The following is a 13,206-nucleotide window of genomic DNA, read 5'->3' as shown; positions in this document are numbered from 1 at the left end:
TTTTTTTTTTTTTTTTGAGACAGAGTTTCACTCTTGTTACCCAGGCTGGAGTGCAATGGCACAATCTCGGCTCACCGCAACCTCCGCCTCCTGGGTTCAAGCAATTCTCCTGCTTCAGCCTCCTGAGTAGCTGGGACTACAGGCATGCGCCACCATGCCCAGCTAATTTTTCTATTTTTAGTTTAGAGATGGGGTTTCACCATGTCGACCAGGATGGTCTCAATCTCTTGATCTTCTGATCCACCTGCCTCAGCCTCCCAAAGTGCTGGGATTATAGGCGTGAGCCACCACGCCTGGCTGCAAAACTGTTTCTTTATATTACATTATAAGTAATTATATTACCGTTTCCTTATTTTAAGCAGCTCTCAGGCTTGCAAGGCCCCAGGGTCACAAAACAAAATATCTCCACTCTAAAAGTGTGTCCTTTCAGAATGCTACAGACTCAAATGGAATTTGCTAACAGGAAAAAACGCTTTTTCCTAAAAGTAGCGTGTTTCCTGAGCAAGTTGCATTCACTAGGGAGTATATCTACCAGCATCCTCCTAGAATAAACCACAGCATTATTCACAATAGTCAAAAGTTGAAGCAACCTAAATCTCCACTGACAGATGAATGAATAAACAAAATGTGGTACACCCATACAATGAAACATTACTCAGCCGAAAAAGGAATGAAGTTCTGATGCATGCCAAAATATGCATGAACCTTGAAAACATTACACTTAGTGAAATAAGTCAAATGTCAAAGGACAAATATCGGACGATTCTACTTAAGGCAGGTTCCTGGATTAGTCAAGTTCAGAGTGGGACAGTAGAGTGGGCAGCCACTACATCTTGAATGACTGTAATGTCTACCATTAGTTGCGCCCTGATTTAAACAAAATTAAAAAATAAAAATAAATGAAAAATAAAAAATGAAGTAGAATGCCAGTTACCAGGGACCAAGGGAAAGAGAGAACGAGGAGTTAATGTTTAATGGGTATAGATTTTCTGTTTAGAATGATGAAAACATTCTGGAAATAGACAGTGGTGATGCTTATACAATATTGTGAATGTACTTAATGCTGCTGAACTGTACACTTAAAAATCCTTAAAATGGCAAATGGTATGTATATTTCACCACAATTGTTTAAAAATAGCAAATATATTTCTCTGTCCAGAGGAGGCTATCCAGACACATTGATAAGAACACACTCTGCTTCCTGAGGTCTGAGCATCACCTCCCCATCAGCATCTTGCTCTGATCTCAGCCTGGCCTGACTCATTGCCCCATTATGAACAAGTACCACCTAACCCATGGGCCCTCCTGAGCCCAGAGCACCCAGCCCTTACTGTGGGCAACTCACCCGGCCGGAGGTTCACGGCAATTTCCTGCGGCGTCATCTGAATGACATCCCAGCCCGCTGAGCCGGAACCTTTGCTGCTGAGGGGCAGGCTCCGCAGGACACGGGAGCTGCTGGCTGGGCTCTCCATCTGGCCTCCACAACCGTTTCTCACAAGGTTTGCCCTCAAGTCACACCGAGAGATGACTGACCGTGGGCTGCCAAAGTCCTAGGCAGGGAAACAGAGGAAGAGAGCAGGAGGTGGTCAGGGTGTCTCCCAAAAACATCGCATGTCGTGGCCACATCTCCATCCAGTTCACCTTAAATTCTCTACATTCCATTTTCATTGTCTGAAAATGGAGGAAATGGTAATCCCTAACCCAGACGCCTTGCCAAATATTGTAGGGATTAACTGAGCTGCTGTATATGAAAACATTTTGTAAACTGTAAACACATAATAAAGATGTTCAGTTTCATTCTTATTTTGATGGTTAAAATGCTCCTAACTGCCTACATGATTAGCAAGGGAAATGGAAACGATCAAAAGTTGTATAGCTAAATTTTTTTAAAAGTTGCTATATATTGCTGGGTGTGGTGGCTCGTGCCTGTAATCCCAGCTACTTGGGAGGCTTAGGTGGGAGGATCGCTTGAGATCAAGAGTTTGAGACCAGCCTGGGCAACATAATGAGGCTGCATCTCTAAAAATAAATAAATAAGTAAATGAAATAATACATAGTTAAACAAATAAGATGACATATATGGCTGAAAAGTCTTCCCCCGGGCATTCAAGAGTTAACGTTTGAGCTGTTCACTCATTATCTTTTATAGCCACTGGATGCTGAATCATCGTTCAGGAGAACAACATGGCAGTACAGTTCATATTCACTGACCCAGTGCTCTACTCCAAGAAACTTCTTACAAGAAAATCAGCCAAAGAGAAAGGAAGCATTCTATGTGATATATATTATAATATTATTTATAATATAATCTTTAAAACTTGCAAACCTAAATCCTTAAACCATAAGAATAACATAAAGAAAAAATTTAAAACATTTACACTAAGGAGGAAAAAAATCCAGTATATAGAATTATATTTATTAGAATTTGAAAGAAAAATTTAAAATGAGGTGTTATAGTAAAGGGAAGAAAACATTTTTGCTTTTATCTTTGTTGTTTGTATGATAATGACACGTTGATAGGAAAAATCTTTCTTTGGGTTTGGGAGAAAGCTGGTCATCAGAACGACTCAACCTCATTTGGGACACCAGGAGGTTAAAGTATTAATTTTACAATGAAACAATATACTTTGTTATAAAACATGGATTTTAATAGCAAAGCAAGCCCAGGCTTCTCTCTGAGCACCTTTTCACTGGCGAACGTGAAAAACAAGATCACCGCCTCCGGCAGGCAGGAGGCCAGTGCTGTCTTATGAGACTTCATGGAGGAGTTAGGACACTGATCTCTTCCTCTTCCCTCAGGAACACTTTGCCAGAAGCCTCACGTGAGTCAGCATCCCTTGACCACTTTGTTAGAAGCCAGACTGCCAGCAGAGGCACAAAAATCAGAGGAATGCACCCTCCCTCAAGGTCTCAGATGTCCTGGAACTACCCAATGCCCTTTAGAATCCTTGTAAAATTCAAGACAAAAATGTCAGCCTGGTGTGGTGGCTCACACATGTAATCCCAGCACTTTGAGAGGCTGAGGCAGGAGGATCATTTGAGCCAGGAGTTCAAGGCTGCAGTAAACTGCGATTGTGCCACTGCACTCCAGCCTGGGTGACAGAGCAAGAGCTTGTCTCAGAAAAACAAAAAACAAACACAAAAAAGAACAAGAAGTCAAGAAGACCCTGCAGTGGTTTTAAATAAGTAAAACCAGATGTATTGTCCTAAGCCTATGATATGTTTGTTTGTTTTCTAGGTGTCTTTTTTTTTAATAACAGTTTTTTATTTGTGCATTACATCCTCGAGGATCTTGCCTGTCAACAACCTCCAGGACTACACCATAAGTGGCTCCATAAACACTTGTCGTGGAACAAGGTTAGAAAATTGAGTTTTCTGGCCAGACATGGTGGCTCATGCCAGCATGCTGGGAGCCTGAGGCAGGAGGATCGCTTGAGCCCAGGAGCTCCTGTGTGTGTGTGTGTGTGTGTGTGTGTAAATATATATTTTTATATATACATATATACCCCCACAGATACACACACACACACACACACACACACACACACACACACACGCATACATATATTATTCTGGCCTTAAATTTAAAAGCAGAGCTTTCCAAGTGGGGTTCCAGGTGGTCAAGCTTGGCTCTGATAGAGCAGTTCTAGTGAAGCAGAGAGAAGAAAAGCACAGGGGTTGGGGAAAGGAGGGGTAACGACCTGAGGCCCTGCCAGTTTGGGTCTGCTCTCTTGAGCTGTCTGAAGTAGATGTCTAATTAGGTTTTCAGAGTGTGAAGAGCACAGGGGCTTGCCTGCCCAGTGCTTACTCTGCTAATGAATTTCTGAATTTCTCACTGGCAAACTGGTCTCCAGAAATGCCCTCAACAAACTCTCCAAAGGAAAAAAGCAACAGAATGAGAACAGAAACCTGAAGCATCCTGTGCAGCTCTTTGGTTTTTACTGAGAGACTGGGTCTCGCTCTGTCACCCAGGCTGGAATGCAGTGATGTGATTGCCACTCACTGCAGCTTCAACTTCCCAGGCCCAAGCTTCTTCCCACCTCAGCCTCCCAAATAGCTGGGACTACAGGCACATGCCACCATACCCCACTAATGTTTTAAATTTTTGTAGAGACCAGGTCTTGCTATGTTGCCCAGGATGCTCTGGAACTCCTGGGCTCAAGCAATCCTCTCGCCTCAGCCTCCCAAAGTGCTGGGATCACCGGTATAAGCCACCAGGCCTGGTCTATTGCTGCTTTTAGTCACTAAGTGGTAACAATACTTGTTAGAACACTGGTGTTTGCAACTTATTGTAAGCCACCATGCTCACTCACCCCACTATCACTGTTACATGAAGGGTAAGATAAGGTTTGCTACTTATTGTAACAATGGAACACCTGACTCCGTGTGTGTGTGTGTGTGTGTGTGTGTGTGTGTGTGTGTGTGTGTGTGTCTATTCCCTCTCAAAAACAAACAACAGCTCCTCTCCCCAACCCTCTCCCTCCTCCATCTCTCTCTCTCTCCCCCTCTCCCTCCTCCCCCTCCCCCTCTCTTCCCCTCCCCCTCTCCCCCCCTCCCTTCCCCTCTCCCTTCTCTCCCTCCTTTTCTCCCTACCTCCTTCCCTCTCCCTCTCTTCTCTCCCCTTCTCTCCCCCCTCCCTCTCTTCCTCTCTCCCCTTCTTTCCCTCTCTCCCTCTCTCCCCTTTTCTCAAGAGGCCCTCCTTCCCTCCCCTCCCCCATCTCTCTCCCTTCTTCCCCATCTCTCCCCTTCCCTTTCTCTCTCTCCCTGTCCCTTTTCCCCCACCCCTCTCCACCTAAAATAAAAAATAAAACAAACAAACAAACAAACAACAAAATAAATAAATATATATATATAGGCACATATATATATATATATATATATATATATATATATATATATGCCATGTTGGTCAGGCTGGTCTTGAACTCCCGGGTTCGCCTGCTTCGGCCTCCCAAAATGCTGGGATTACAGGTCTCAGCCACGACACCCAGCTCCCCTATATATTTTTTTGCTGATCAAGATCTCTTTTCCTGCCATCAAGGCTAATGCTAAATGGGTACTCAGTTGTCCAGCCTCATGGCCAGGGCATTCAGGTTCCTCTATGCCAGGTTCCTCCATTACATTATTTGAGTGCCATCCTGCCTACTATCACTGAAGGCTAAAACTCTAAAAAAGTGAAGGTGATTGTTTTGGGGGAAGGACAAATTCTTGTTTCTGGAACAGAGTAGAAGATTTGAGAAACTATAGGCCCTTGAGCAAAAGAAACCCAAGCAAGAAAGGAGGTCAGTATGCCCAATCCCTTCAATGAAGAGGGAAGAAACAAACTAGTAAAAAGGCAGAGAGCCCGGGGAGAAGTGGACGCAGGCGGGGAGCTGGCTTCTTGCTGAGGTCGACCTTTCCGGCTGGGATACGGCAGGGTCTGGCCACATGACCAGCCAAGCCTGCAGCCCCAACTTAGCAGAACCCACGGGGATTTGAGGGCAAGGTAGCTGATGACAACCAAAATGTGTGCCAACAACACTCTGCCACGTATACTGCCTGGGGGATGGAGAAATCCCTCTGTCAGCTTTCAATGGACTCATTTAATTCATTGAACAAATCTTTATGAAGTGTCTACAATAGGCCAATATTATTTCTTTCATTTAGTCTGACCACAAGGAGATGTTCTTTAAGGAATCTATAGTTTATGTGAGCTGGATTGAATACTGATTCTTTTCATTTCAGTTGACCCATCTTGCTTCCCAGCCTCTCATCTGTCTCCCTCCTCATGCTCCTACCTCCAATCCTACTGATGCTTCTTCTTCTCCATATCCACTTCCCCAGGCCAAGACCGCTTACTCCAGCCCAGGCTTCACTAGACTTCTGCCATGCCTGACTCCATTTCCACACATCCAAATACTTCAGGCCTCATTGTTCTTCTCCCTGTGACATTTCAGCTCCACCATGGTGGCCTTGCCTAACCTGGTCCTCTCCCGGATTTCACGGCAGCTGGTACTGCCCACAGCCACACCATTTCACAGAGCCTCATATTCACACCCTGAAAACCTCCCAACTTCTGCAAGCCCTAAGTGCAATCTCTCTGCCTTTGCCTCTTCTCTTGCTTTCCCCAACCCTGCTTTGTGTTCTCACGGGGAGCACTCGTCCCTCAGCCTTGCCCACTTCTCCCAAACCACTGTCCTCTTGCAAGTGACATGAGCATAAGCTGCCAGTACGCTGAGCCCATTCTCCCTTTCTTCTGGGGCACAAAGCAAGTCTCCCAGTTCTCACCGCACTTAGGCATTGCCATGTGACTGGATTTTAGGCAACAGTGTGAGTAGGAAGAATGTACGTAACCCCTAGGCCCTGCCTTGAAAGCATCTGCACACTCTCTTCCAGGCACATTCCTCAAGACAACTGACTGGGCTGTAAAATTTACAATCTTAGGATGAAGACAAAATGTGCATTTTAAAAAATGATGGACAAAGTAGATCATAAACTGCTGGGGTTTGTGTATGTTGATACGGTTAGGCTTTGTGTCCCACCCAAACCTCATTTGAACTGCAATCCTTATAATCCCCATAATCCTCACATGTCAAGGGAGAGGCCAAGTGGAGGTAACTGAATCATGGGGGTGATTTCCCCCATGCTATTCTCTTGATGGTGAATGAGTTCTCATGAAATCTGATAGTTTTATAAGGGGCTCTTCCCCGTTTGCTTGGCACTTCTCCTTCCTGACACCTTGTGAAGTTGTCATGTCTTCTCTTCCACCATGGTTGTAAGTTTCCTGAGGCCTCCCCAGCCATGCTGAACTGTCAGTCAATTAAACCTCTTTCCTTTATAAATTACCCAGTCTTGGGTATTTCCTTATAGCAATGTGAGAATGGACTAATATATGTGTCTTAAGCTGTGCTGTACAAACAGCACCACAAGTGGCTGAGAAGTTGGCCGAGAAACAAATGGCCCAGGCTGTCTAGAACAAGGCAGGGAGTACGCTGCAGAGAAGCAGGGGCGGTGAGGACAGGCCAGGACAGGCAGAGGGCCACACGTCCTGGTCTCAGAGTAGTGGAGAGTCTGACAACTCTGGACATAAAAGCAGAAAGTAAGTCTGAAACCCTCAGGTAAACCATGGTGAGAAAACAAAGGCAAGAGGCCAGGCATAGTGGCTCACTGTCTGCAATCCCAGCACATTGGGAAGCTGAGGCGAGAGGATCACTTGAGCCCAGGAGTTCAAGACCAGCCTGGGCAACATGGTGAAACCTCATCTCTGCTAAAAATACAAAAATTAGCCAGGTGTGGTGGCACAAACCTGTAATCCCAGCTACTCAAGAAGCTGGGTGAAAGAATCACCTGGCCTGGGAGGTTGAAGCTGCAGTGAGCCATGATTGTATCACTGCATTCCAGCCTGGACACTGAGAGTGGGACACTACCTCAAATAAATAAATGAATAATGAATAACCATTCCTGAACTCTCCTAACCTGGCTCTCTAAAACATGCTCTGGGGAAAGGGCACCCCCAAAGAAGATGAGAAGCTGCGTTCCAGGGCAGGGATCATAGGAGTTTCTTCAGCTACGAATGAGGCTCCTGATGAGCAGAGAGGGAGCCCAGTGGGCTGGACAGGGAGCCCAGGTGTGGGCTGGGGTGATAACAAGCTCCTAGGGACATGTTCATTTACTGTCAGCATCAGGAAGTCTGAAGTGTGGAAGTACTAGCACAAGGAAGGAAGCTACTTTAAGTAAAAATGGACCCGGGCTTCTGGATTTTCTAGCCACATCTCACCAGAAAATACTCATGGATGAGAGTGGCAGCCATTCAGGAGGCTCACCTAATCAGCCCCATCCATAAGTCCTCTCATGCACCCATCTCATTTTACTCTCCCAGTCATGCTGGAGGTTTGGAACTGTCATTTTCATTTTACACATCAAGAAATTAAGAGTAAATCATGGCAAAGCTGATTGAAACTTTGGTTTTCTAACTCCATGTCTTTTTAACAGTACTCTTTTATCAAATACAAATTCCTGCCAGATTCTTGGCTGGATACTGGGTATCCAAAATGAATAAGACAGTTTAGTTTCTCAAGGAGATGATGATTTAGTGGGTAACAGGCATGAAAACAAAACAGAAAGAGGTTATAAGCACTAAAAAAGCAGAGTACAGGGGGACAAAGAGGTAGTCATGGCCTGCACCTAGCAGACATACAATAAATCGCCATCCAGTAAAATCCTTTGAGCAACTACTATGTGCTAAGCACCATTTGGGAATACAGCAATGAGGAAAAAAGGTAGAATCCCTGCCCCTAACACTCCAGTGGAGGGAGCTTACATTCTTGTATCAAGTGGATATACAGATAAATGGATGGATGGATGGATGGACAGATGGAGACAGTCAGATACACAGGTCTTTGTGAAGTAGATTAAGTTAAACTGATTTTTTTTTTTTCTTTTTTGAGACAGGGTCTTGCTTTGTTGCTCAGGCTGGAGTGCAGTGGCGCAATCTCGGCTCACTACAGCTCCTCCCCCTGGGCTCAAGTGATCCTACCACCTTGGCCCCCCAAGTAGCTGGGACTACAGACATTCAACAGCACACCCAGCTAATTTTTTTTTTTTTTTTGTAGAGATGGGGTTTCGTCATGTTGCCCAGACTGGTCTTGAACTTCTGAGCTCAAGCAATCCACTTGCCTTGGCTTCCCAAAGTGCTGGGATTACAGTTGTGTGCCACTGCACACTGGGCCTGAAATGAACCTTAAAAATGATAAAAAGGCATCAGTCAAGGAAAGGAGGGCCGGGCATGGTGGCTCACACCTGTAATCCCGGCATTTTGGGAGGCCAAGGCAAGAGGATCCCTTAAGGCCAAGAGTTCCAGGCAAGACTGGAATACATAGAGATCCCTTCGCTAAAAAAAAAAAATGTTTAATTAGCGAAACATAGTGACACATACCTGTAGTCCCAGCTACCTGGTGGCTGAGGTGGGAGGATTGCCTAAGCCCAGGAGGTGGAAGCTATAGTGAGCTACGACCGTACTACTGTATTCTAGCCTGGGTCACAGACCAAGAAAGACCGTGTCTCTAAATGAATGAATGAATGAATGAAGATCGATAGATAGAAAAAGAAAAAGCCAGGAAGGAGGAGCAACACCGGGAAGATCAAGCAGGGGTTTATCAAGCTGGGCTCGCTGCGGATCTGCAGGTGGTTCCCTCTGGCTAAACATCTGTCAGGCAAGAGATGACAGTAGGGGGAAGGCAGGAGCCACAGAGTTTGGATCTGCCCTGCAGGTCACACAGAATGAAAAGAAGATTAAGAAGAGTCATAACAAAGATGGTACAACTAATCATAAATGCGATTAAAGGTTTATATGCTGGAAAGATTCCTCTCTCAAGTAAACTGAGAACTCTCAAAGTATTAAAATTGACGATTTAGAGAGTTCACATAGCAAGCAAGAAGCCATGTAGTCTGGAGGGAAAAGCTTGGGCTCAGAAGTCAGATTAAAACTCCAGCTTTGGCACACTTGTGTGACCTTGAGTGAATCACTTTACTGCTCCGAGCCTCAGATTTTCATCAATAAAACAAGTGTCTTACACCCACCTGACAGAGCTGTTGTAAGGATCAGAGATACTGTACGATGTACAAGTGTGTGACATCTAGTAGAGTCCCCACACGATCATTTTTAGCCATCATAAGTTAAAGGAATCCCTAGACCTCTGAGGCTCCCATGCTGGAGAATAACCCCAGTCTCCTGAGAGCCATCTCTTTGTCCTCCTGACAGGAACCACACACTGAGTTGCAGACTGAGCCAGTCCTAAACAGCAAGTCCTGGGTTCTTTAACAAATAACCTTAATGGGGCATTTAAACAGGGAGGCTTTGTGACCCAGACATTTCCCTCAAGACAGGAAATTTAGAAATCGATCATTTTCTGATTAGCCCACCATATTACATTCCCTTCCCTCCTTCTTTTCTTCTTTCCTCCCTCCCTCCCTCTCTCTTTCTTTCTTTCCTGATTTATTTAGTAGAGATAGGGTCTCGCTATGTTGTCCATGTTGGTCTCAAACTCCTGAGCTCAAGCTTCAAGCAATCCTCCTGCCTTGGCCTCCCACAGTCCTGGTGTGAGCCACTGTACCCAGCCCACATTGCTTAATGATACCAATAACCCAACATTGTCCCAAATCTATATCTCTTCCTACAAGGCTTAAAGAAATGGAAGCCATTATTTTTAAATAAAATCATTACATAAAGGCTAATTCCTAATATTTATTCTCAAGTAAGCCCACTAAGATGACTGGCCTCCACCAACACACCACCTATGTAGATAGGTTTTGAATCATTATGCAACAAACTCAGTTCACAAGCTCAGGTCTTTTGGAGTTCTTATACCAAAGATCAGAAAACTATAGAAGAATCCTAATTGGTTTCTAAACAAAAGAGAAGGAAAGTCTTGCTTCCCCAAAATAGAATTAACATTCCACACTATCAAGAAACCCAGTTTAACTTATCGTTTCATAAACTTGGATTTGTCATTGCTCTGGCTTGACGGGGAAGAGGCAGCTTACAGAATCTGCATAAGGTTTTTATGTACAGCGAATTGGTGTGCTGTCGTGTTGCCCCCTCCTCACCGTCACCCTCGCAACATTTCTTTCCTTTGTCCTCCCCGCCCCCCCAACATACCTCTTTGGAGCACCAGGCACATTTTGGGTGGATTAGCAGACATTCTTCACATGAGGTGGCACTTCCACTAGCACATATGTTGAGACCTTTAAAGCAAGATAAAGATGCACCAATTAGTTCCTGGCTATATATTTCATGGATCAGGCCTTTGAATAAGTGGGGGGAATTACTTCCTTCTTTAACAGCAGACCTCTCTGAGTCTGAAGGGTCCAGGTCCCAATGCTAATTGCAGGTTAAGGCTCATTTGCTGAGGCTGCACATTGAGTTTTTGAAGCATTCACCAAGCATGCACACTTGTGTTAGGCACTTCCGTTTCTTCTGCTGGGCCCACTTGGATTTTCATTTCCCCCATAACTCAGAAAATCCTCTTTCGCTGAGAGAGAACAAGGCCACTTTACATTTAGTCCATCCAAAATGACAAAAATAGTACAAAAAAGAAAAGAAAAAAGAACAGATTGGTTTTATTCAGGCATTTTTCAAAAAAGAAAATCCTAAATCAAATACTCTCACATCAAAATTTACAGTGTACTGAAAGAAGCCATGTATTCCAGGAATACAATGTTGAATTAAGATAGAGGAAATCCTTTGATTCCACGTATCTATTAATAGGTCAAATAAGAAAAACCCAAGGCTGGGCATGTTGTCACGCCCATAATAATCCCAACATTTTGGAGGCAAAGGCAGGAGGATTGCTTGAGCCTAGGAGTCTGAAACCAGCCTAGGCAAGATAGGGGCCCTGTCTCTAAGAAAGACAAAATTTCACTAGGTGTAGTAGTATGTACTTGTAGTTTCAGCTACTCCAGAAGCTAAGGCAGGAGGATCACTTGAGCCCAGGAGGTCAAGGTTGCAGTGAGCCATGATCATACCACTGCATTCCAACCTGGGCAACAGAGGGAGACCCAGTCCCAAAAGACAAGAAAAAAAAAAAAAAAAAAAAAGAAAGAAAAGAAAAGAAAAGAAACCGAAGAACCACCCCAAAATGGAAAGACATCCTGTGCTCATGGTTTGGAAGAATATTATTAAAATATCCATGCTATCCAGTGTAAAAATTTAATTCACTCTTTATCAAAATTCCAATGGTGTTTTTCACAGAAATAGAAAAAACAATCCTAAAATTTATACAGAAGCACAAAAGTTTGTATGAAACCTGAATAGCCAAAGCAATCGTAAGCAAGAAGAACAAAGGTGGAGGTATTTTATTACCTGATTTCAAAATATACTACAAAGCAACTATAATTAAAACAGCATGGTACTGGAATAAAAACAAACATACAGACCAATGGAACAGAATAAAGCACCCAGAAATAAATCCAGGCATTTACAGTGAATTGGTCTTCAACAAAGTGGTCAAGAACACACAATGTGGAAAGGCTGGTCTCTTCCATAAATGGTTTTGGGACAACCAGATATCCACATACAGAATGAAACTGGACACTTATCTCACACTGTATTTTAAAAATCAACTCAATATGGATTAAAACCTTAAATGTAACACCTGAAATGTAAGACTGCCAAGAGAAAACATACAAGAAAGCCTTCCTGACATTGGACTAGGCAATGATTTTTTAATATTACCCTAGAAGCACAGGCAACAAAAATGAAAATAGGCAAATGGAATTCTATCAAACTAAAAAGCTTCTGCACAGCAAAGAACAGAGTGAAGAAACAACCTACTACATGCAAGAGAATATTTGCAAACCATACATCTGATAAGGGGTTAATATCCAAATACATAAAGAATTCAAGCAACTCAATGTTAAGGAAACAAATAACCCAATTAGAAAAATGAGCAATGGGCCAGGCTTGGTGGCTCACGCCTATAATCCCAGCACTTTAGGAGACTGAGATGGGTGGATCACCTGAGGTCAGGGGTTTGTGACCAGCCCGGGCAACATGGTGAAACCCTGTCTTTACTAAAAATACAAAAATTAGCTGGGTATGGTGGTGCACCTCTGTAATCCCAGCTACTTGAGAGGCTGAGGCACGAGAATCACTTGAACCCAAGAGGCAGAGGCTGCAGTGAGCCAAGAGAGCACCACTAAACTCCAGCCTGGGCAGCAGAATGAGACTCTGTCTCAAAAAAAAAAGAAAAGAAAAATGAGCAACAGACCTAATAGATATTTTCCAAAAGAAGACATACAAATAGCTAACATGTACATGAAAAAATGTCCCACATCACCAATCATCAGGGAAATGCAAGTTAAAATGACAATAAGCTATCACTGCATACCTGTTAGTACGGCTATTATCAAAAAGACAGGCCAGGGCCGGGCGCGGTGGCTCACGCCTGTAATCCCAGCACTTTGGGAGGCCGAGGCGGGTGGTTCACAAGGTCAAGAGATCAAGACCATCCTGGTCAACATGGTGAAACCCCGTCTCTACTAAAAATACAAAAAATCAGCTGGGCATGGTGGCATGTGCCTGTAATCCCAGCTACTGAGGAGGCTGAGGCAGGAGAATTGCCTGAACCCAGGAGGCGGAGGTTGCGGTGAGCCGAGATTGCACCATTGCACTCCAGCCTGGGTAACGAGAGCGAAACTCCGTCTCAAAAAAAAAAAAAAAAAAAAAGA

General features: G+C 44.1%; 1 protein-coding gene across 1 annotated transcript in view; it reads right to left on the bottom strand.

Moving 5' to 3' along the window:
* The window catches only part of ITGB5 (integrin subunit beta 5), a 126,101-nt gene that overhangs the window by 101,215 nt on the left and 11,680 nt on the right, over nt 1–13,206 (bottom strand). Inside the window, exons 2-3 of the mRNA XM_032268306.1 lie at nt 10,637–10,722; nt 1,278–1,550 (exon numbers count right to left, since the gene is read on the bottom strand). Coding sequence (XP_032124197.1) covers nt 1,278–1,550; nt 10,637–10,722 — 359 coding nt within the window. The remainder of the gene's footprint in view (nt 1–1,277; nt 1,551–10,636; nt 10,723–13,206) is intronic.

Source organism: Sapajus apella, unplaced genomic scaffold (genome assembly GCF_009761245.1).
Source record: "Sapajus apella isolate SASKATOON/1434 unplaced genomic scaffold, GSC_monkey_1.0 scaffold178, whole genome shotgun sequence".
Taxonomy (NCBI): domain Eukaryota; kingdom Metazoa; phylum Chordata; class Mammalia; order Primates; family Cebidae; genus Sapajus; species Sapajus apella.
Note: the sequence above shows the minus strand (reverse complement) of the source record. Positions and strands in the feature narration are given on the sequence as shown.